Raw genomic sequence first — 23,851 nt, forward strand, 5'->3', positions numbered from 1 at the left:
ATAGTTCGGAAATTAGAAATTATGTTTAATTAGTTTCATATTAAAATACTGTTTTTACTTTTCCATTTAATATTCTCTAAGCTTCTTGTGGGTTAGTGCAAGCCTTGCTTATTGTACTCTGTGTGTGTGTGTAAAATGCCCCAGTTAGAATTACCCAGGTTCAAACCCTGAACCTTGGATACAAAGACCTGCGTTCACCAGGGAGTTGAGTCTAAATTCTCTACCCACACCACCACTTTTGTGATTCAGGGAGTTGAGTCCATAGCTCTCAATTGTCTAGATTTCACAGAATATTTTGCTCATACTTTTGGTCTGTTTCCCTTAAAATGTGTGGTTCGTGGCAAATCAGTGAGAACTGAATTCATTAAATAATTATAGCCCTTTAAGTTTCAGTCTTCCTATCCTTTTTGGAAACACATGGTAACACAAAAACACTATTTTCTCAACTTTATAAGATTATACAAGCAATATTTAAAATGTGTCCCTGGTTTTGGGCCTTTGCCCCCCCCCCAATAAATTTTGGCTTTTTCCACATTTCATCTGCTGTGAAATTGAGAGATTTAATTATGTCAAGTGGACAGTGCAGTGGTAGTGTTGTTGCCTCACAGTAAGAGGTTTCTGGTTTGATTCTTGGCTGGTGTACCTTCTGTGTGGAGTGTGTGTGTCTTCCCTGTGTTTGTGTGGGTTTCCTCCCATGTTACAAAGACATCCATCTGGATCATTTCTCCCTGGGCCTTTGCTGAAAATTCTTTGTTCCAAGTTGGACTTTCCCACTAGCAAATGTTGAATACATAAAAAATGTTACAAAGAGCTGAGAGCTTCAGGGGAAGAGAAGTTTAGTGCTGCTTATTCCAAGTCTGTTTGCATTGCTAGTACCACAACAGGTAGTAGTCTTACTTTTAATGCAGAAGGCTGTGGGTTCTACTCCCACAGTATGCAGATGGATCACTGATACTGTACTGTGTTGTAATTTAAAGGGAGTGGAAGCTGCAGTCCTGTGAATGTCCTCCTTTGGAGGAGTTACCCAATATCTATGAACCTGTTATCAGTTTGCCATCAGTTCCCTATTGCAATATTACTAGCTTGTCATTTTTAAATGTAACACAGGCAATTTATTCTTCAAGGGCAATAGCCACTTTATTTGTAGATGAAACAATGAAATAAAAAGTTGTTTCCTAGCAGCAACCTTTTTATTAGTTAGAGATTCCTTTAATGTGGAATTATTTAGATGACTTACTTCTGCAGAAATTTTGCATATTTACTGATATTGGTTGACTGTAATGACAGAAGTTTGAGTGACCTTTTATGGTCGAAATTTTCTGAAATGGGTAGTTTTGTCATTATTGGTTCATGAATTGTGTTTCATTGCTTACTAGAAGACTGTTCAAAATTACAAATTTAAAACACATTCTAGCAACTGGTGCTGCATTATACAACAAATATAATTTAATACAATCAGGAAGGTGAATAAAAGAATGCGTACATGTATGCATGGCCCTAAAAATGTGTTTGAAAACAACCCAGAGGAAAGTGTGAAAGACTCAAGATCATGGGCAAATTTTAAGCTTTACTCTTGTTACCAAAGCAATGGATGAAGGTAAAACAGTTCACCCCACGTTACCTTGACCTGGCCAAGCCTTTTGACACAATCCCCTACTCAGATGTAGTATAAAAGATGAATAATGTAGGAGCAAACACTTGCATCACTAGTTGGATTGCCAAATAGGGGAAGAGACCAGTCACCAATGGAGTCCTCCAGGGTTCGGTGCTTAGACTTTTTCTGTTTGGCATATACATCTCAAAAGTAAAAGGAAATACCAAAGGGCTTTGGCTGGCTAAGTTTGAGGTGACTGCAAGTTAGGAGCAGTTATTGAATTCCCAAATTACTTAACCATCATGCAGGAAGGTTTGTCTCAAATAATAACTGGTGTCAAAATCATGACAGTGCCCTCTGAGAACTGACCCAGTTGTTTGGCATTTGGGACCTTGTGTGTACAGTAACTTAACTTTTTATCAACATGTGCCCAGAGTTATAAGAAAGCCTTTCTGTATTGCACAGTTTATAAACAAATTGACTGTGACTAGATCTAGAGATGATGTCCCCCTTTACAAAGCACTCATTAGGGCAATCATTTTGTATAATGCCCACTTTGGCATGTATCTGTCCAGCCCCATGCAACAATTGGAATACCATCAGAGATACCTTACTGAAAGGATACAAATCCTAAACAATAGGTCTTGCATAGACCAACTCAAAGATTTATTACTATACTCAGTATCCTACAGAATGCTTAGAGGTGACATGTCTGGCATACAAGGCATCATCCGACCTAATACAGATGGACCTACTGAACATCAGCAAGTCAAATGGCATCAGAAATACTCAGTCCAGGTATCTAAACTGAATGTTGTGGAGAGATTAATATATATCAGAAATTACCACTGTTCCAGAACAGACTATCCATAAAAATAAAACAAAGCTCATCTGTCCATATTCAAATACAACTTGGATCTAAGGATGGGTAACAGAAAATGTACTTCAGTATTGCCCCTCATGCCACTAATGGATAGAGGCAGTTCCTAAACGCTGCATCCCTTACATGGGCCCCCTCAAAGGTATGATCACAGTTATTCTCACTAGGGCTAATATACAATTACCATGGGATAGGTAAGACAAATCAGAAAATGTTAATTTAAGCACCAAAAGGGAATTGGCTAAGCTTAAAATGTCCTCGAGGTGAACCTATGTTGTGGTAGTAAATAGTTATAAAAAACTGCCCTTTTTAGATCACTAAGTGCCCCTCTCACCTTCCGCCTCCCCAGTCTTCAACAGTTTCCGGTGCCACTGGTCCTTTCTGTGCTCCACGTGGTGATGATACCTCCAGAGGTAGAGGGGGTAACAATTCTGGAAGATGCCCCTATAGAGGCAGAGGGGGTCCTCATAACCAAGGCTCCAGGGACTCTTTCTCTGGACAGCCTTATCAGTGCTCCTGAGGACCAGTCCAATTGCTTACCTCTGGAAGCAGTCGGGGGTCATTTCTCTCTGCACCAAGCTGCCTGGCAGTCTATCACCACCAATCGCTGGGTGCAGAGCATTATTACCAGAGGTTACACCATTCCCCTTTCTTATCAGCCAAATTTTCCAAGAAAACTTCCTGACATTCCACCCAGTCAAAGGGAAGAAGCAGCTTCAGATATTATAAAGCTGTCTTAAAAAAGAGTCATTCAACCAGTCCCACCAGACCAGCTCGGATCCGGATTTTACTCAAGATTCTTTTTGGTGCCAAAAAGACAGGGGATTGGAGATGCATTTTGGATCTCAGCAGCTTTAAACAAATCTGTCACCCAAATCAAATTCTGGATGGTCACGGTTCAGTCCATTCTCCCCTTTTTAAGAAAAGGTGATTGGATGTGCTCTATAGATCTCTGGGATGTGTATTACCACATCAAGATGGACAAATGCTGCAGGAGTCTGCTTCGCTTCTGGCTAGGAGCTAGTCATTATTAATTCTGTGCCTTGACATTCGGTCTCTCTACAGCCCCCAGAGTGTTATTGAAATGCATGGCAGTAGTAACAGTTCACTTGAGACTAAAAATATTCTGGGTGTTTCCATATCTCGATGACTGGCTCCTTACCGCCCCCACCGAGCATCTTCTGGTAACAGCACTGCATTATACTCTCTCTCTCTCTTTGTCTGGCAAAATTGTTGGGAATAACAATACATTGGGAGAAATCAAACCTTACCCCTTTACAACAAATAGAGTTCATTGGGGCAGTGTTCAATACTCAGTCCTGTCTGGTATCACTCCCAATTCACAGACTCCATTGACTGATGCTTTATCAACGGGTGATACTCTCTCAAACAACAGTCTCTGCAAGGGAAGTTCTTCAGGCCCTAGGTTCTATGGCAGCATCAATCCCAACAGTGCCACCAGCAAAGCTACATATGCGGATTCTGCAGTGGATCCTTTTGTGTCAGTGGTTCCCAAACTATCACCCTCTCGGTTACCAGATTCGAATAACCAACTCCTGCAAACAGAACCTGCTTTGCTGGATGAGGCCAGACGTAGAACTTTGGAGTTGTCCATTTCAATCTCCTCAGCCCTCAGCCTTTATGACCACGGATGCTTCCCTGATTGGGTGGGGGGCATTTCCAGGGAAAGACTGTCCAAGGCACATGATCCACCTCAGAGGCCCACCTGCATATCAATGTTCTGGAACTGAGAGCTGTGCTGTTAGCATTGCAGACCTTCCATTCGGCTCTTCCTTCCGGGACAATTGCAATTCAATTAGACAATATGTCAGTGGTCTGGTATATAAACAAGCAAGGAGGAACCAAGTCCTATCCCCTATGTTGAGAAGCCATGAGGATTTTCATCTGCCACACATTGCACGCAACATTCCCAAATCACAATTCATCAGAACAAAACGTATTTGTTCCCATGACTCATCATTTCAGCAACAAAGGAAGGACCTGATTAACAGATTCAGATCCGGGGGCTATAGCATGGGACATGTGTTGCAGGCCAGTAATTTGGCAAATACACTTGATAGGCAGGAGCTGTTGTGTTACCATGATCATACCAATACAACATCACAACCCATTAGGTTTGTCACCACTTATAGAAATTCGGATATTCTTATACAAAGTGTGCATAGACATTGGAACATTTTACAATGCGACCTTGAAGTGGCAAACATCATACCAGACAAATGTCTTTTTTCGTTCCGCAAAGGCAAAAATTTAAGTTCTTGTTTCAATCACTTTAAACACAATCATGGAAATATATCTCCTCAATATTCACAGACCACGTTGAGGGGTGAACCATTGATTGGTTGCTTTCCTTGCGGCCATTGTACTAATTGTGACAAAGTTAATAAGTCCAAGCAATTCTCTAGTAAAAATTGTGCTTCTGTTTATGACATAAACTTTTTTGCCAACTGTAGTAGCGATTGGCTTGTATATCTGGCAACATGCACCTGTGGCTCATTTTATGTAGGGCAAACTTCTCGTCCATTTAGACTTAGAATATCAGAACACATCAGTAACATCAAAAATAAAAAGGCAAATAATGCACTCTACAAACACAATTCGTTACATAAATCTGCCAGATTTTCCTTTATGGTAATTGATATTATTAAAGGCAATAGATCCAACAAGACAGGTTGGCATTCTATTCTCAATTCTAAAGAAAAAAAGTGGATTGTGAAACTAGGGGGATTATTCCCAACTGGTCTAAATGAACAATTTTAGCAACCACCAATGTCCATTGAGATGGGTATATATAAATAGCAACAATTGGTGCATTTCTTTAACACTGAAGAAGGCTGTGTTATTGTCCGGCCGAAACCGGTCTGTTTCTTTGTTGTTTTTATGTACTAATTAAAGTACTTTTCAGGTCACAGTTTGCTGTCTCTATGTTTTGTTTGATTTGGCAGTGGGCAATAGCTTCCAACCACTTTCTGATAGCAACGCATATCCCAGGGAGCTCCAATGTGATTGCGAACAAACTGAGCAGATGTATCCTCATGCCTCACGAGTGGTCCCTCAACCCTGAGGTGGTGTCAGTAACCTTCAGCCACTGGGGCCAGCTTTGCTACGATCTTTTCACCTCCCCATCAAACACCAAGTGCAGCAGCTATTTTGCCCTACTTCCCCTAGAGGGGGAGTCACCGAGGGGCAGTCTGATCCATGATTGGCCCATGGGACTTCTTTACACTTATCCTCCCATCCCTCTGATCCCACAATTTCTGAAGAAAGCTCTTCGGTTGAGATGCAAGGTGATCCTCATAGCCGCATTCTGGCCTCGACAAGTTTGGTTCCCCTTCCTTTGGCCTCACCTAGTATACCCGCTGTGGATTCTGGACCCTCTACCAGATCTGATTACTCACCCCCAAGGGTGGAGCCACCCAAATCTGTCCAGTCTCAAGCTGACAGGTTGGTTTCTCCACTTTTATTAGTTGCCAGGCAAGCTAATCTCTCCTTGCCTGTTCGAGACATCATTCTGGCCTCTCACAAACCATCCACCAGAAGACTATATCAGGATAAATGGAAAAGGTTCTCCATCTGGTCCAAGGATAACATGCTAGACCCTTATTCGGCTCCAGTTATGGCAGTGCTTCAATACTTGGCTATGTTTTTTGATAAGGGAGCCTCTGCCTCTATGGTACAAGTACATCTAGTGCCGATTTCCAATTTTCACAATGGTATAGATGGCACCCCTCTTATCTCTTTATGCCTTTGCAAGGCTTTTCTCAAGGGGACCTCTGATATAAGGCATCCTATCAGACAGCCCGTGGAACCATGGAACCTCATTATAGTCCTTCAGTCTTTGACTCAAAGACTTTTTGAACCTGCTGCAAAGTGTGACCTAAAGTTCTTGTCTTGGAAATCCTTGTTCTTGGTAGCCATTACCTCTGCCAGAAGAGTCTCGGAGCTGCAGGTATTGTGTATCAAGAGGCCCTATCTGGTCTTTCATAAAGACAGAGTATCATTTCAGACGAATCCTTCCGTTCTTCCCAAAGTTGTTTCTGAATTCTCCATTAACCAAACCATTGATCTACCAGTGGTCTTTCCGAATTTTGCCAATAGAGGATAGTATTGCCTTCATCCTTAGACACACATAGACAATTGAGATTTTACCTAAACAGGACCAAACCTATCTGTAAATCTGAACAGCTTTTCATCTCCTTTTCTGGGCCCAAAATGAGAGAGGCTGTTTCCAAGGTTACATTATCAAGATGGCTATTCCCTCAATAATGAACCTATACCAAAAGTTAAAGCTCATTCCACTAGATCTATGGCAACATCTATAGCATTCCATTCCAGGGCTTCCATGGATGACATCTGCGCAGCAGCTACTTGGGTTACACCGCATACCTTTATCAATCATACAGATTGGATTTGGTCTCCAGAGGGAGAGTTGCCTTCGGCTCAGTGGTACTCAGGAACGTTCTTCCATAAGGGCCGTCCATGGACATCAAGGTAGCTTGGGATTCTGTCCCATCAGTGATGAATGGAAAGAAGATTAACAACATCAGATAAAGAAGTTATGTCTTACCGCAACGTTCCATCTGTGTTGTTCATCTTCTTTCATTCATCACTTCCCACCCTCCTTCCGCCTCCAAATGCTCCTGGGGGATTCTTTGGGTCTAAGTGGTGCCCTAGGGTATTTGCGCAGAAGTGGCCTTGGCTTTACTTCCTTTTCTCTAGCAAACTTGATCTGAGGTAACAGGGAGAAGGGCATTCTGGGTAGAGACTTAGCTCGAGAGATTTTGGCTTGCGCAAGCTTGGTAAAAAGGCCAACTCAGTTCCGAGGGCTCGGAACCAAACCCATCAGTGATGAATGAAAGAAGATGAACAACACAGATGGAACATTATGGTAAGACATAACTTCTTTTTCCCTAGTACTGAATGTACATTTGTGTGAGGTTAGGCAGCAAGTAACATGTCTTTGCCATATGTTACTTTTGGGTGTGAGTGCTGCAGGATTTTGTCCCGAGATTTTACTTGATTTGCAGGAAGACCCTGTACAAGTTATAAAAAAAGTCATATGATTGCCATCTAGACACTTAACAAGATTTTAAATGTAATCCCTTTGAAAGGATAGCAGAGAAACTCTGGCTTCAGTGGAAATACATTTTACCGAGGAAGAATGCCCAACACAAAATGTATTACATGATTAAATATTTAGAGGGAAATAGATTGGGGGCAAGAGCATGATGTGGGTAGCAAATAGTGGAGAAAATGTCAGAAAAGGAAGAATGACTAAGGCAGGAGTTAGATAGCTGGGAGATGTTAAGCTGTTATCAGTTCATTTACACATCTTTTACATGCTACTGACTTATTACTCTTTAATTGTCTGGGTAATTGAACTGGTACAAGATCTTTCATCTACGTCCCTGCCCCTATCGTTCACCCTTGATATACATTCCTCCCTTATTTTACACAGCTGACCTCACTTTATCTTGCAAGTCTGTCTTCTCATATTTCTGTTTTCTTCTCAACATTTGCCCTTTCTTCTAGATAAAGACACCTGGTATAAACTTTTTAGTATACTGACTATATCATACTAAATGTTATTTGTTTGTACTGTTTAAGATGTTTCATTCTTGTACTTGTACAATTTATTTTTTTCCAACCCATGTTTAGTTGATGGACAGTGTAAAGTACAACTATCCTAGTTTTATCTTAATGTAAAATGTATAAGTGCTATGTATCTGTAACTGAATTTTTTACTTTATTAATCTGTATTATATGTGGAGCTTTTCTGCCCGGGCCTCCGCTGAAAAAGGACTATGTCCAGTTGGACTTTCTTGGTAACCAAATGTAAAATAAATAAAAATAAATACATCTTAGACTAGAGACACTACAATATTCCCAGGAAAACCAAATGCAGTTAAAGGTAATCTAGAATATACATAGTAGAAAAATATGTACATTGTAACATTGTATTTACAGAAATTGTATACAATTTGTGTTTAAGTAGCATTAAACACTTTACCTTGTTCTACCTTTTGAGTTATTCAATATCTCTAAAGCAAGTAGGCAGTCTCTGTTCAGTACAGATGTGTAACTTAGTCTGAAACATACAAGTTTTGCTCATTTCTTAAGTGCTCTTACAACATAAATGGATTATAGCTTAAAGCATTACTATAATTAATAGTTGAATGTAATGCAATTCTAGCTATTTGCTTAAGTAACAATGTAACATACTGGTGTAGACACTATTCCTAGGTAGCCGAAGAGAATTCCCCTAATGTGCATAACACAGATCACATACTGTAAAAATAATGTTAAGAAATGTGCTCAAGGGACTCATCTCTCGCATATTATACATTTTTCAGAACAATGCAGAGTGAAGGAAATTGTGGCAAATTTAAAGGTGTACAGAGGTCCCCCTTACTTCTGGAGTTAATAAAAGAGAATTGACCTCCTCCATGGTAGCTATCTAAGCAGCTTTGTCACAATGAGCAAAATCAGTTTTGGTTTTCTGGGGAGAGATGTATAAAACCAAATATGACAACATGCTTTGCAATCACACAGCTTTCCTTTTTTTGTCTGAAGAATTCCAGCTTCTACATAGACTTTTTAGAAATATTTATCAATTTTAATTCCTCAGACACAATTATGCATCCGTGTACAGAGCATTTTGATTGTAAAGCATACTACCTTTAATACTTTGCAGTTTCATTGTAACCCCTGTAAAATCAAAATCAGAATTATTATGACTTTTGTTTATTCTGATAATACTTTCATAACGATGCGGTCAGTTTTCTTTTTATTAACTCCAGAAGTATTTAAGAGTACAGCAATTCTTTAAAAGCTACATATAACATTTTGGCTAAATCCCTGATAACAACCCAGATTTTCCAGGTTCTGCTAGTGCTCTTAAGTATAAAGGATAGTCAGAGAGTAGAGGGATGAGGTGGTGTCTGTTCATCTTTTTGTGGGTGCATCTGAATCCCTAGTGAAGAGCAGGACATCAGTGGAAAAACTTGTTTTAAAAGGAACAGGGATGACTGCGCTGTCATCACCACTGAAGTGTGGGATGTGCCCGCAGATGTTCACCCCAACACTTGGGCCTAAGGTGTGCAGGAAGGGCAGAAATACTAGGGCTATGTAAAAACTTGTGACAACCAGCAGTTGGTAGTATTGTCCCTATCCCTCAACTCTTGTTCCTAGAAGAATGAAAGGGCCATAGGGCTCTCATCTTTGAGAACAAAACAGATTAAATACTTTATACACTTAAATAGTAAGCTTATTAAGAAATGTCATATTTTGTGATAGCAATGTCGAAATCACAAAGTGCAAAGATATAAGCTAATCTGTGCAGGTTTAGTTAATATGATGCCTATGAAGTTATTGATCATTATTTTGTGTAATTATTTACTGTTGCCTAGACGTCGTTTTATTGTGCATATATTTTATTTATTTATTTGTTTACATTTGTTGACCAGGAGTGTCCGACTGGACGAAGGTCCATTTTCAGTGAAGGCCTGGGGAGAAAAGCTCCACAGTTAAAATAAACAGACAGTAGTTACATTGGATTACATAGCGATTAACAATTTAACATAGCAGGTATGGAGGGTGGCCTAATGGTTAAGGTGCTTGCCTTACAAGCACAAGTTGCAGGGTTTGAGTCTCACAAGGGATAATTGGCTAGGCTTAAAATGGCTCGCAAGGGCAGTTAGCTTAGTATGAACCTATAATCCCCCAATAATCCTATAATTACTTACAACATATTTACAGATGAAGAACGTAGTACATCAGTAGGCAACTAGAATCTTTATCTGTGAAGTACATAAGAGACATTAACAAATGTTACAATAAGAAGTTCCTGCTGTATAATAAGTACAAGGCTTATGAGCATCTGAGCTTGCTATAATCAAGGTAGCTAGTGGACTGGAAAGAAAGGTACTGGTTGGATGGGATGGGTGATATTAGAGTGGGAGTTGCAAGGGCATAGCCAGCATGTTTTTATGTGCACTTTTAGTAAAGTTTTGAAGTGGGTGCATGATGGTATGGAGGTAATTGTGGGTGGGAGGGAGTTCCATAATTTGGCCATGGCGCAAGAGAATAGTGCTTCACCAGCAGAGTTATTGGTTTTAGTGATCTGCAAGTGATTTTTGTTGCTGGATCTTAGTGGTCTGGTGGTGCGATAGGGTTGGAGTAGATTCTGGAGGGATGGGACATTTAGTGGATTGTTTACTAGTTTGTGGGCGGGTGAGAGTTGATACCACTGAAGGAGGCGAGGGAGTTCAAGCCAGCCCAGTTCAGCAAGTGAGAGACAGTGGTGACTACAGTAGGATGCCCCTGTGGCGAATTTGGCAATTTTGTTGTAGCAGGTCTCTAGCTTGTTTAGATCGCATTGCCTTAGGTTGGTATATATTGGAGAGGCATAAAGTAGGGTGGAGATAATGTGGGAATTTGCTATTGAAATCTTTGCTGCTTTGGTGAGAAGTTGCTTATTTCTTTATAACGCTCCTAGTTTTTTGTGGACTTTTTTTATGGTTATGGATATGTGAATGTCAAATTTTAGTTTATTGTCCATTTCCACTCCTAGCAATTTAGTGTGTTCAGTTGGGTATATAGTGGTGTTGTCTTTTGCTGTGATGTTAAAGTGAGAGTTGTTTTGAGTATGTTTGGTAGGTTGGAAGATGAGTAGTTTAGTTTTGTTTGGGTTGAGTATTAATTGGGCATTGGATAACCAAGTTTCAACAGAGGAAAAGGCTTCCTGCGTGACTTTTTGGAGTTTGGGTAGGGACTGGGCTGAGCAGATGATGGTTGAGTCATCTGCGTATTGTATGAGTGTGCCATGTTTGGTGGCAGAGGCTAGATTATTGGTGAAAACAGAGAAGAGTAGGGGTCCAAGGATGGATCCTTGGGGAACCCCTATGGAGACAGGTAGTTGGGGAGATATGTCATTCTGCCATACAACGGATTGTTGGCAGTCAGACAGGTAACTCTGAAACCAGTTGGTGACTGATTGAGAGAAGGATAGGTTATTGAGGACAGAGATGAGTTGTTTGTGTGGGACCATGTCAAATGCTTTAGATAGGTCTAGGAAAGTAGCAGAGGAGAGATAGCCATTGTTTTTATGGTGAAGGATAGTGTTAGTAAAGGAGATTAAGGCAGTGGTGGTGCTATGGTTTGGTCAGAAACCATGCTGAGTATTGAAAAGGAGGTTGTTAGTAAGGAGGTAGTCTGAGACCTGAGAGTGTATGCATCTCTCTAGTATTTTGGAGAGTGGAGAGAGAATAGCTATGGGGCGGTAATTGGTTAGTTCTGTAGAGGGTCCGCCTTTGCGGAGGGGAATTATATGTGATACTTTCACAGTGTGGGAACGTAACTTTCTGACAGAGATCGGTTAATCAATATGGATGCTGGGTAGGCCAGAGCATCAGCTGCGATTTGTAGATATTCACTTGGGAGGTTGCCTGCTGCTAATTTGGTGGGCTTAAGTTTAGTTAAGAATTTTTTTTTTATGTGGGAGGTAGTTACAGGAGAAAAAGAGAAGGCGGTGGGGAGATTACTAGTTGAAGGTGTGGGTTAGAGGGGAGGGGGGTTGTGTTGTTTAGCTAGTGACAGTATGGTTTGTGTGAAGTGTGTGTTGAATGAGGTAGCAATATTTTCTGAGGAGTGAGGGATGTTAGGAGGAGGGGTACTTACTTTACCTGGGTGGAGGATGGAGTTTATGGAGGACCAGAATTGTTTGGGGCTGTGTTGGGAGGAGTCTAGGCAGACTGGTAGTATTGGAATTTGTCCTGTTTTATTAGCTTTTTGACTCTATTGTGTAATTCTAGGAATTTCTGTCTAGTTGAGGGGGTTTTGGTTTTGCGCCAGTGCTCCCAGGCTTTATCCCTGTTTTTCATTTCACTTAGTGGTTTTCTGTAGCCATGGGGAGGGTTGTGCTTTGGTTCTGGAAAGTCTTATGGGGGCATGGTAATTAAGGATGCTCATGAAGGTAGTATTAAAAATTCAACTGCGTCATCAAGACTGAGGTACTTTAGAGGATGCCAGTTACATTCTTTGAGGGATAAGATGAATGTGAGTGGGTTAAAGTTTAGTTTTTTACGTATTTGACGGTAGATGACAGGTTTAGCTTGGTATAGGTATTTTTTGAATAGGAATGTTGGGGGGTGATCACTGAGGCTATCTGATAAGCAGCCTGTTATATATGACTGGGGGCTCTTACTGACTAGTATCCGTTCCCAGGGTAGTGTGCTTGCTGGAGTTTTTATTTATCCTGGTTGGCGACTGGACTAGTTGGGTGAAGCCATGAAGGTTTACATGATGGGTTGGATGGTTGCCAGAACAGGATTGCCAGTCAATATTGAAATCACCTAAAATGATAGTTTCTTGGGTGAGATGGTGGGTAGACCAGCTGAGGAGGTTTTCTAGTGGAGGGATGTTTTGGCCAGGTGGGAAGTAGCATCCAGTTATGTTGATGGTTTTGTTTTGGTTTATTTTGAGGTTGGTATATATTATTTCTTCAATGCCTATTTGTGGAGCTGATGATTTCAAGATCTGGATGTTTAGATGCTGTTTAAATATTATAGCTACACCGCCTCCTTTCTTGTTTAGCCGGTCTACTCATAGTATGCTGTAGTCGGTAGGGAGTATTTGCTCACTGGTAATGTGAGGTTTTAGCCAGGTTTCTGTCAGGATGACTATATCTGGGGAGTACAAGTCTATGGTGGCATGGAGTTCATGGACTTTGTTGGATATACTTCTAATATTTAGTCTGCATGTCCTCCCCGTGGTTGGGTAGCTTTCGAAAGACATGCGTGTGTAAATGGGCATGCCTTTGTTGAAGGTTGGGTGTCGAGCTGGCACCTCGGAGTTTCATAAAAATCTACTGCCAATCATTAGCGTACCAGAGTTCCTCTGTGGTGACCCCTTACCGGGAAAAAGCCGAAAGACAAACAACAAGTAGAAGGAAGTCACTTAGCTTTCTATTGGCTGTAATATGGGAGAAGTTGTGGTTTCTAGTCTGATTATGAGGATTGGGGTTGGAGATGGTAGGGCCAGGGTTGGGGTGGATGTCTCCATTTAGGCATAGTTTTGATATGCATGAGGTTATTAGTTTTCTCAGTTTTTGAATGTGTTTGTTTATAAGGGAAACTTTGTGATTGTGCTCTGTGGGTAATAGGTATGGTGGGATGGTTACTATGTTAAGTTGTAGGGATGCTTTATGTTTGAGTAATATAGTTGGTAGAATATGTGGGGGGTGCATAGTGATGGTTCTTGAGTTGGTGGGAGGGGAGCTGAGTGAGGGTGCGACATGAGTGGTGGTGTGAGTAGTAGTACAGTGGTAGTGGTTGAGTGGGGGAATGATGGAACTTTGGTAGGATGTAAGATATGCAAGGAGAGTGCATGCAGTGAGCATAGGTAAGGTATGCTTGTACATGTTAGTTGAGGAGGTGTGATAGTAGTGGGAATTTGGAGGAGGTAGTGTTGGGTTAGCGCTGTGGTTGGCTATTGGAAAGATGGGAGGGGTTTGTGAGTGTAATAAAGGTGGGACCACTGGGGGCAGGAGGGAATAGGGGGCAGGGTGGGGATATATAGAAATAACTAAGTCATTAACTTGTTCAAGTCAGTTACCCAGGGGTGTGGATATCTGCAGGAGGAAGGGCATTGACAGTCAAATACAGAACAATGAATTCAGCCAGAGAAGAAACAAATGGTACTTCTAAATTGTTATTACTAGTCATCTTCATTGAGAATGGTGGCACAATGAATGTTAGGTGCGTTCCCCTTACTAGTCTCAGACGGAGTCGTTCTGTGGCTTTGCAAGCCAAAAACACTATATGCTCAATCAGGGACAAAGTTTGCTAATGTATCCTTCAGTTGCTTTCCATTCCTTATTGCTATATTCCACCTGCATATTTCCTTTGTCTTTAATACTCAGTTTTCTGTCTGAAGTAACCCTACCTCATATTTGGGTTTGCTATGAATAATGTCATTTAACTGACATCAGATTAACAAAACTACTCACTGAAGGTCACAAGCATATCCCTCAACTGGTTTTTGCAAAATGTCCAGATTTTTGCCTCATACTTTTGATCTGTTTCTCATAAAATAGTTTTTTTCTGGCAAATCACTGGCAAATCATTGCGGACTGAAGTCAGAAAATAATGGCAGACATTTGAGCTGTAGACTTCATATTCTTCAGAAAATTCATACTAATGCAAATCTTGTTCTATCAGCTTTCTAAGTTTGTAAGAGCAATCTTTAAAAGGTGTCCCTATTTTGGGGCCTTTGTCCTCCCATTATTTGTGGTTTTGTTCAGACTTCTTGCTCTAAGAGGTTGAGAGGTATGGTCACAAGGTCAAAACTGCAACACTCCCAGGGTTGTTATCAACAAAAATACTCTATTTTATTTTTCCTGGATGAAATCTCCTTGAACCTCTGACATGGGGGACCTGCACACTACACTTATGAATTCTATATATGCTAACTTCAAAGTTGTATAAACCCAGAGAAAAGAGCAAAAGTGAAATATATAAAAAACATCTTTATATTCTGAGTCCATCAACCTACAAAGGCACAATTTGTGAACATTAACTCTACATAGTCTATTGCTACCATTTTGTTTGCACTGTCTTTACTTATTGAATATCATTCTAATATTCTGAACTCACTAAGTGTGCCTTTTTGAGTCCATCCATTATATTATTTTCTCTTCTATAGTGAGCCTCACGTCTGTGAGTAAAACCTGTGATCAGTTGGTGATCAGGCAGAAACTAATAAAATGACTTGTGTCAGTATTGTTCTGATGGTGAGTTGGTTAGTTGAGCTAAAAAATATAATTAATTAAGTTGTCTCAGTGAGTCGCATTCATATTCATTTTGATGGAGTAAAATTATAAACATAGTTAGAGTAGAGAATGATGATCATAATTGCTGGTAGTAGAGATTAAATAAAAAAGGTTTGGCTGGGCTCCATGTTGCAGAAGATGGAGCCCTCACTGTGACCCAGGAGGTTTGATAAGTTGCCCCCAGCACTAGAGGAGCCAGGCAGGATGGTTAAGGAGTAAAGCAGCATAGCACACTTGCCTCTCGGGGGGGGGGGGGTAAGGTGTTGTTTGTGTGCACTTGGAGGCACACAGAGTACTGCAGTCTGGACTGGAGAGTCCACATGCGTGCTACAGGGAGACAGGCAGGGCTGCCTGGTGGAACACCCCCCCCCTTGCAGAAGTGAGGGAACACCTTCTGTGGACATGCCCACTGCACCTCACTTCTTAGCACTTTGTAGGGTACATGCAGTTAGTGGTAGAGAGAAAAACAGACAAAAAGCTTTGAACTAATCCCAATGGCCACCTTACTGATGACCCCTCGCAGCTGGTGAAGGGTGCAGATGGGTTGATGGACTAAGAGATGGTACTATAGTTGGAAGGCAGCAGGGACAAAGAAAAGTCTAAATGGAGCTTGTATGCAAATCCACTGTACATGCAATGCTCTTCTGCAGCACCGAGTTAATGTGATGCCCAGTATTTGACCCTGGATATGCTGTTTGCGGTCCACATATTTTCAGATATCAGTGTCTAAGCAAGCATGTGAGTTGTAAGCCAAAAGCTGAGGTGATAACCAATAGGTTTGAAGATGACATGCTTTCAGAATTATGTCATAAAACTACAGTAGCCATGTCAGAGAATACTGTACATGTCAGCTAGAAACCATCTTGATTACAGAAATTCAATATTAGATTTAGAATGGTCAGCAGAATTAAATTTGCCTGAAAAGACTTTTGATAGAAAATGCTAGTCTCTAGTTGTGTTGAGTAAATGTTTTGAAGTTTGTTATTTGCTGTCTAGTTGATTTGAGCAAATTGTTAACAAAGTCTGTTTTCTTGATATGCAGTCAGTTTGGGAAAATGTTTTTTTCTTTTAAATAAGGTTTTGAATTGCATCCATGATGTATATCCACTCAGTAGGAAACACTCCTGCACCATTGGTGTTATTTTAATTAACTGCATGGTTGGTGCACCTTAGGGACATGGAGAAATATCTTTGAAGTCAATCTTCCCAAAAACTACAATGTATTTTTGTTTGCCTTTATTATAATGTCTGGGAATAAGATTCAATCACATGCCCTGCTTCTATTCAGGAAATCAATTGGCCTCACAAAAGGTGCTGCAAATAGTAAAAAGGGCTCCAAAAGATGCTGCTTTGCTGTCTCAGGAAAACCACAACTGTAGCTGCATATCTCTATATGGTTGTCTGCTTTTAAAATATATTTAAATCTACTAATATATCAGGGAAACTCTAATGACATATTAAGTAAATCAGCGCAGCAGTTCATTGGCATTGTATCCTTGGCCTCCCAGTTTTTATAATTCACAGTTCTGGACAGTGCATTGAGCTGCAATATTCCTGAAACTTGGCAGATGCTCAAGCATTGCTTGAAACGGAGCAGCTGTTCTTACAAATCAATTCTATAGTGCAAGCATTGGAAACTGAAAGACCAGACTGTTATTTTCAACAAATGCAGTGGTTTCAGACCCTGATCATTAACATTGCTGCTGTTCATCTGTCGTATATATTTATATCTGATTAGCCAGCTGATACATTTTTCCTGGAACATTTGCAGTGGCTTATCACAACTTTGTGGGAAGAATGTAGTCACTCCTACTGCTAAATGCATGTCTTGCAGGAATTTTGGGCAGCCAAAGCCAGACATTGCTTACTTAGGAGAATATTTACAGGATTGTTTTTTTTTGTGACTTTGTATACTTTACTCCAGAAGACACATGTATGGGTCATGACACCAGGTCCAAGAATTTCTAGTAATGCAATTATATGCAACTACAGAATTAAATTTGTGCACATGATATTCCCGGGCTATTTCATTTCCCCTTTTTTGGATCATCATTGTGTACTGAAATATTTTGGTATATATCAGTGTGCATTTTTTTCTTTTTTTCTTGTTATGGCTAGTCCTCCAACTCTGTAACACTATATGAAGACGCTGACAATGGATTTCAAGCTATTCTGTTTTTTATGATACTCTGGATGATGAAATATCAAAGAGATTGGCTGCTCTTGTACCTTGGATGGTGAACTGAGGGGAGCGTTCCTTTGTTGCTGCAAGCCCTCTTGTCACATTGTAAGTTCCAGGCCCAGGAGTTTGTTCTGAAAGACACAGAAATGTAATGAAAATGTTTAGAACTCAAGGCATCATCACATAACATCTGTATTTGTAATGCGATATCAATATTTAACAAAATTTCTAGCATTAAAGGATAAAGCAAATGTGAAGAGAGACTGTAAAAGGTGGAACAATTGCAGCAATGAAAGTATAGTTAGTAGGAGACGTTCATATTCTGTCCTTCTTGTTTCTTTGGAACAGGCAGGGGGAATACATGACATGGTAATTTAATTATACACATTTAAAATAGCTACATCTGATAAAGCGGCATTCATTTTGTCTACCAGCTTCTCAAAACAATCATGCATTGGTATGTGACAGGTACAGTGAAACAGTTCATACACTGGGGAGTGGATGCAAAAACTGCACTGGCAGGTTCTAGGATAGTTTGATAAAACATCAGGTTGCCAAATTAAGTTTCACTATGATCATTTGATAAACATAATTTTGAAAATTTAAGCTTTACCAACTATAGGGACTAGATGGAAACTGTATTTTTGTAGACCTTTCATTGACTTTTTTTTTTTTTTGCATGGGGCTGGAGCACGGTCCCATACTTCCTTTATTGACCGTATATTCCCATTGCCTGCTAATATAATCAGCTTGAGATCAGAATTATGGAGGAAAGAAACATGTCAGATTTTGTCAAACATGGAATGAAAGGGCAGTTGTTTTCTGTTTTCCCCACATTCACAAAACTGTATGTAAGGATTCCAGCTTCACTCAAAAATAAAAGGTCATTTTTGACTTTACAGGCCTGTCACCTCTGTAAGATCTGGATACATAACCATGGCAAAAAATGAGTGCTTCATTCCCTTACCAAACCACACATGTTAACTTTACTATATAGCCCTTCTGTACATCTGTTGGACCTATCAACTGACTTAGGCTATTATGATCCCTTTTCATGCAGACTCTTGTTATTCTGTATGACTACTTTAACTTGCTGTTTATTTTCTTGGAGCTATCTCTCTGGTATGGGAAATAAAACCTACTTGCTTGACATTCCTGGTTAACAAATGTAGATAAATACACAACTGTAATTGCTGTCTTTTTTTGGTGCATTTTTGGGGGAAATGCCAATATTCCGGAAAGAGCAAAGAATACTAGTATACAGGAGGAAATGTCACTGAATAAGAATGCTGTATAGAGCAGGGATAAACAGTTAAAGATACATTTTTTTAACACCACTTGACAAACTAAGGAGGAATTCATGGGAGCAAAGTACTGGTGGGTGAAACTGGCTGCACTGAGTATGTGTATTGCATACTAAAAAGTCTTAATTTGAGTCAGTGGGGCAATATGCCAATAATGAGTTTTTTGAGGAGTTGATTGAATATGAATGTATGTGTGTAGCTTATAGTAAGCAGGTATAGTGTATTTGGAGGGAGGATACTAAGAAATATTACACTAGAATGGACAAAGTTACTGCAGAGAGGCATTCCCTTGAGCAGTTTGTAAAGCTAAGCAGAACAAAGAAAATCATCAGTTTCCATTCTGCATATTCTTCACAGTTATTGTTACAGCTAGTCCACAAATAATCCGTTTTACGGTTTTTATTTCTGCACATGTAAAATCCTAATTCCACCTTCCCTATATATATATATATATATATATATATATATATATATATATGGGTCTATATGACTTGGTCGACAGTTCATTTGATTGACACTCATTTGGTCGACAGTTGATTTGGTCGACAAGCAGATTTGCCCCCTTCCCCAATGTTGTGCAACCCTGGAGTTGATATATATAGTTAGGGGGTGTGTGGGGGGCAAAGCCCCCCACCTAAAATGCCTGTCGACCAAATGAACTGTCGACCAAATGAGTGTCAATCAAATGAACTGTCGACCAAGTCATATAGACCCATATATATATATATATATATATATATATATATATATATATCTCACAGGTATAGATAAACATCTCATTCCCATTTAATCTCATGAACCTATCCCTAATACCAAATCCTTCCAGATACTGTTCAGTTCCTGGAAAGACACAGATATTTTACAAGAAGAGACCAGTGACCTCAACCTCATTACCACAATCAACAGAACATGCTGGAGGGACAGGTTCATAACCGAGAGACTGCCCTTGTTATGGAATAGACTTCCCATACATGTCAAACAAAGCACCTCACTGTCCCTCTTCAAGAGAAACCTTGGTGAGTGGATGGGAAATAGAAAATTCACCCCGAGGATCACTCCAGTGGCTCTACTTGACAGAGGCACTGGGAACTATGGTCAGGTGGCACGATGTCGGGGTAATCCTATGGGCTAGGTTTGTAAACGCTCCAGGGCCATTATCCTAGTACACTCCTATGAACCTATGAAGAGGGTCTAACACAGACAAATGACTAGCGCCAAAGTCATGCATTAAAACTACATGGCAAGAAATGCATTATAGTGCTTTTTGGAACAATTGCCACCCATACTAATTACTCCATTGGTAAAACACCCCTAAGAGCTGACCCAGTAGTCAGGGATCTGGAAATATATGTAAACAATAATCTGGCTTTTGACCAACATGTGGTAGGGTAGTAAAAAAATCATTCTAGGTCACCCAACTTATAAGTAACGGCATGGCATGTAGGTCCAAGGAAGTCATAGTGCTACTTTATTTGGGCCTTATCAGATCCATTGAGTATAATGCTCCCTTTGGCATGTACCTGACCAGACATATGCAACAGCTGGAATGCCCACAAGGGCTTCTTAACAGGAGAATCCAGGGTATAAATACATTGTCTTGTAAGGTCACCTTTAAGCTCTGTCTCTATACTATGTCTTAGGTTCATAGGTTCATAGGTTCATAGGTAGGTACTAGGCTATCGGCCCAAGGGCCTATGTAAGCCTAGCCAACAAGGTTCCCTGGCTTACGCCACCCAAGAAAGTTATTTTCCTGTGCCACTGTCAAGCAGAGACACAGAAGTGATCCCCGGGGTGTATTTCCTATTTCCCATCCACTCATCAAAATTTTTTCTTTAAGAGAGCTAATGAAGAACTTTGCTTGACATAGATGGGTAGCCTGTTCCAGAGTATGGGAAGTCTCTGGGACAGGAATCTATCCCTCCAGCATGTCCTGTTTATTGTGGTGTCAAGGTTTAGGTCCCTAGAGCGTGCAGCTCGGAGGGATGGGATTTCTTTAGGTGTAGCATGTCCAACAGCTCTGAGTTTGACATAGCTTTATATGTTAGGCAGAGATCACCTCGGAGTAGGCGATATGCTACGGATTAAAGCTGGAGTTTTTTGAGGTGGTCAGTTGTCGCCTCACAGTAAGACGTTGCCCTGTTCGATTCTCAGCTAAAGCGTCTTCTGTGTGGAGACATGCGTGAATGGGCGTACCTTCGTTGAAGGTTGCGCATCAGAGCTGGCAACTCAGCACGTAAAAATCTACTGCCAATCATTAGTGAACCGGAGTTCCGCTGTGGCGAACCCTAACCGGGAAAAGCCGAAAGACACAACAACAAAGTGTAGGGCATTTGTTTGAGACCAGTAATCCTCTTTATGAGGTACTTCTGTAGCCTTTCCAGCTGCTGCAGATGGTTTGTGAGGTACATTCCAAAAGGGGCGTTGTACTCTATAATGGGTCTAATGAGGGTCGAGTAGAGGGAAACAATCACCTCTTTTTTCCTGGATGAGAATCCTTTTATGATGAGGTGTGACACTTAGAAGGAGTTCCTGACTACTGTGGCGATTTGACTATCAAAGGAGAGACTACTGTCCACCTGGGTCCCAAGGTCTCTTATCACACATTCGGTGTTAAGTAGACTGCTGCCTATGTGGTAGTTCGTGGGTACAGAGTTTTTACCAAAGGGGATGACACTGCACTTTTTGGCATTGAGCTTGAGGCCATGGCTCTGACACCAGGCATTTGTCTCAGCGAGGCCCTTCTGTAGGATGTCCACATCATTTGGGGACCTGACTATGGCTCCTAGTTTGCAGTCATCTGTGAACTTCTTTAGCCAGAGGCCTTCTGTGTTAAACTGTACTTCAGAGATGTAGATACCAAACAGGGGAGGTCCCAGCACGGAACCCTGTGGTACTCCACTTGTCACTGCTTTGAGGTCAGATTTGGAGTCTGCAACTTTTACAGTGTGGGTTCTGTCAGTGAGCCAGTTGGCAACCCATCTTGTGATGTAGGGATTTATACCTAGTTTAGTGAGTTTAGGTATAATTCCAGAATGGGGGATGGTGTCGAAAGCCTTGGTGAGGTCAAGATAGACTATGTGAACCACCTTACCCTCATCTACGGCTTTGGTGACTGCCTCAAAGAAGTCGGTCAGGTTCAGGAGGCATGATCTGCCTTTCACAAACTCGAACTGGGTGGGATCCAGAGTTTGGAAGTTACCAATGTCTTTGTTTATGAATTCCATGATGAACGGGCAACTGCAAAAGCCACCAAATTTAAACTACAAGGCAGAAATAGGGAGGGTGGGTGGGACAAAACAGTTTCAACAGAGATCTAAGCAACAATTAACAGTGCAAGGCCTAAAACTAAAACAATATACTCAGCTCTGTATATTTGCCGATAGATTGGAAAGCAGTCTCTCAGAACAGGGAGACAATAGTTTCAACAGAGATCTAAGCAACAATAAAACTCTAAAACCAAAAAATATACTCAGCTCTGTATATTTGCAGATAGATTGGAAAGCAGTCTCAAAGAACAGGGAGACAATAGTTTCAATAGAGATCTAAGCAACAATAAGACTCTAAAACCAAAAAAATATACTCAGCTCTGTATATTTGCAGATAGATTGGAAGGCAGTTTCTCAGAACAAAGGTTCCAGCAATTAAATACAGGCTGTTACTAACAGGTCTAATTTTATGCAAGTGATCCTTGAGTTAGATAACACACAAGCTGTAAAAAACAGTTAAACCAACTGAAGACATGGCAGAAAATAAGGGTGGGGTGGGGAAAACAGTTTCAAAATCAAAGCTTTAGGAGGATCACCCTGTGTTAGCCAGTCCAGATTTCAGCAATGCCAATGCAAATGGATTCTCAAGACAGAGTATTGGTTGATACAGTTTCAGACAGCCCCATTTTTCTCAAGCAATGATTTTCTAGGGTCATTTGAAATTCTAGCTTGAGTCTTCAAAGGGGGGAGAAATATGAGGATATCAGATATTGTCATCTGTGCTAACATGACTGGCTGAAGTTTTGTAAACACTTGTAAATTACCTTGTGTTATATATGCCAGCATGACTAGCTATAATATTGTTAATAAGTTTGTTTTTTGATTATTGCTTTGATTTACGTAAGATGTTTTAATCAAACAGTGTTCTTCTGGCTGACCAAATGTACATATTTTTTAAAAATAATTCTGAATGTAGGTTATGCCAGTCAGCTGACCTAGATGTGGGAGTGGTAACAAGTTGTTCCATAGCATTTGAGTTTATAAATTCTAGGAACCTTTGGGCTAGGGTGTTGGAGCTAGAGTAATGCTCCCCAGTCTATGTTTGGGTAGTTGTGTCCCCTCTTGTGGGAGTGATAACAAGTTGTTCCATAGCATTTGAGTTTATAAATTCTAAGAACCTTTGGGCTAGGGTGTTGGAGCTAGAGTAATGCTCCCAGTCTATGTTTGGGTAGTTGAAGTCACCCAATATAATGGTGTTTGGAGAGACCTTCATATTTTCCAGTGTTCTCAGGAAGGCCGAGTGGGGTTCCTGGGTTTTGGAAGGTGGTCTGTAGCAGGCTATAAACTGGAAGGCAGTTTTACCCACTGTTAGTTGCACATGGATAGTCTCTGATGCTTCGTGCTGTGCCACCAACCTGGAGGTGTGGGTATCTTTGGCGAATATTGATACTCCCCCTCCTTTTGTGGTTCTGTCCAAGTTTTGGGGCCAAAAAGCATGGTATGAGGTATAACCTGGTAGTGCTGGGGTGCTCTTGGGAGCCTTGAACCAGGTTTCTGTTACTGTACAAATATCGATGTTCTCCATGCTATGGAGAGTTTCGAGTGCGTGCATCTTGAGGTTTAGACTTCTGGCGTCGAGTAGCATTACTCTTAGTTTCTTATCCCTTGTGATACCTATGGAGGTGGGTTTATCTTTTGAGCCTTGCCTAAAAAAGGCACTATGGGGGTAGCAAGAGCCTTTGCCAATATCCGAAAGCCCAGGGTGACAGGTGCAAGCCATCCCTAATGAAGCATCGTGGCTTGTCGAGCATGTCATCCCAGGTTGACAGGCATTG

General features: G+C 40.8%; 1 protein-coding gene across 1 annotated transcript in view; it reads right to left on the reverse strand.

Annotated features, from left to right (window-relative positions):
* Positions 1-16,545: 16,545 nt before the first annotated feature.
* Positions 16,546-23,851, reverse strand: part of STPG3 (sperm-tail PG-rich repeat containing 3) — a 209,551-nt gene continuing 202,245 nt past the window's right edge. Inside the window, exon 9 of the mRNA XM_044057920.1 lies at positions 16,546-17,637. Coding sequence (XP_043913855.1) covers positions 17,504-17,637 — 134 coding nt within the window. The 3' untranslated portion in view covers positions 16,546-17,503. The remainder of the gene's footprint in view (positions 17,638-23,851) is intronic.

This window comes from Protopterus annectens, chromosome 16.part0 (genome assembly GCF_019279795.1).
Source record: "Protopterus annectens isolate FY-2018-M chromosome 16.part0, PAN1.0, whole genome shotgun sequence".
Taxonomy (NCBI): domain Eukaryota; kingdom Metazoa; phylum Chordata; order Ceratodontiformes; family Protopteridae; genus Protopterus; species Protopterus annectens.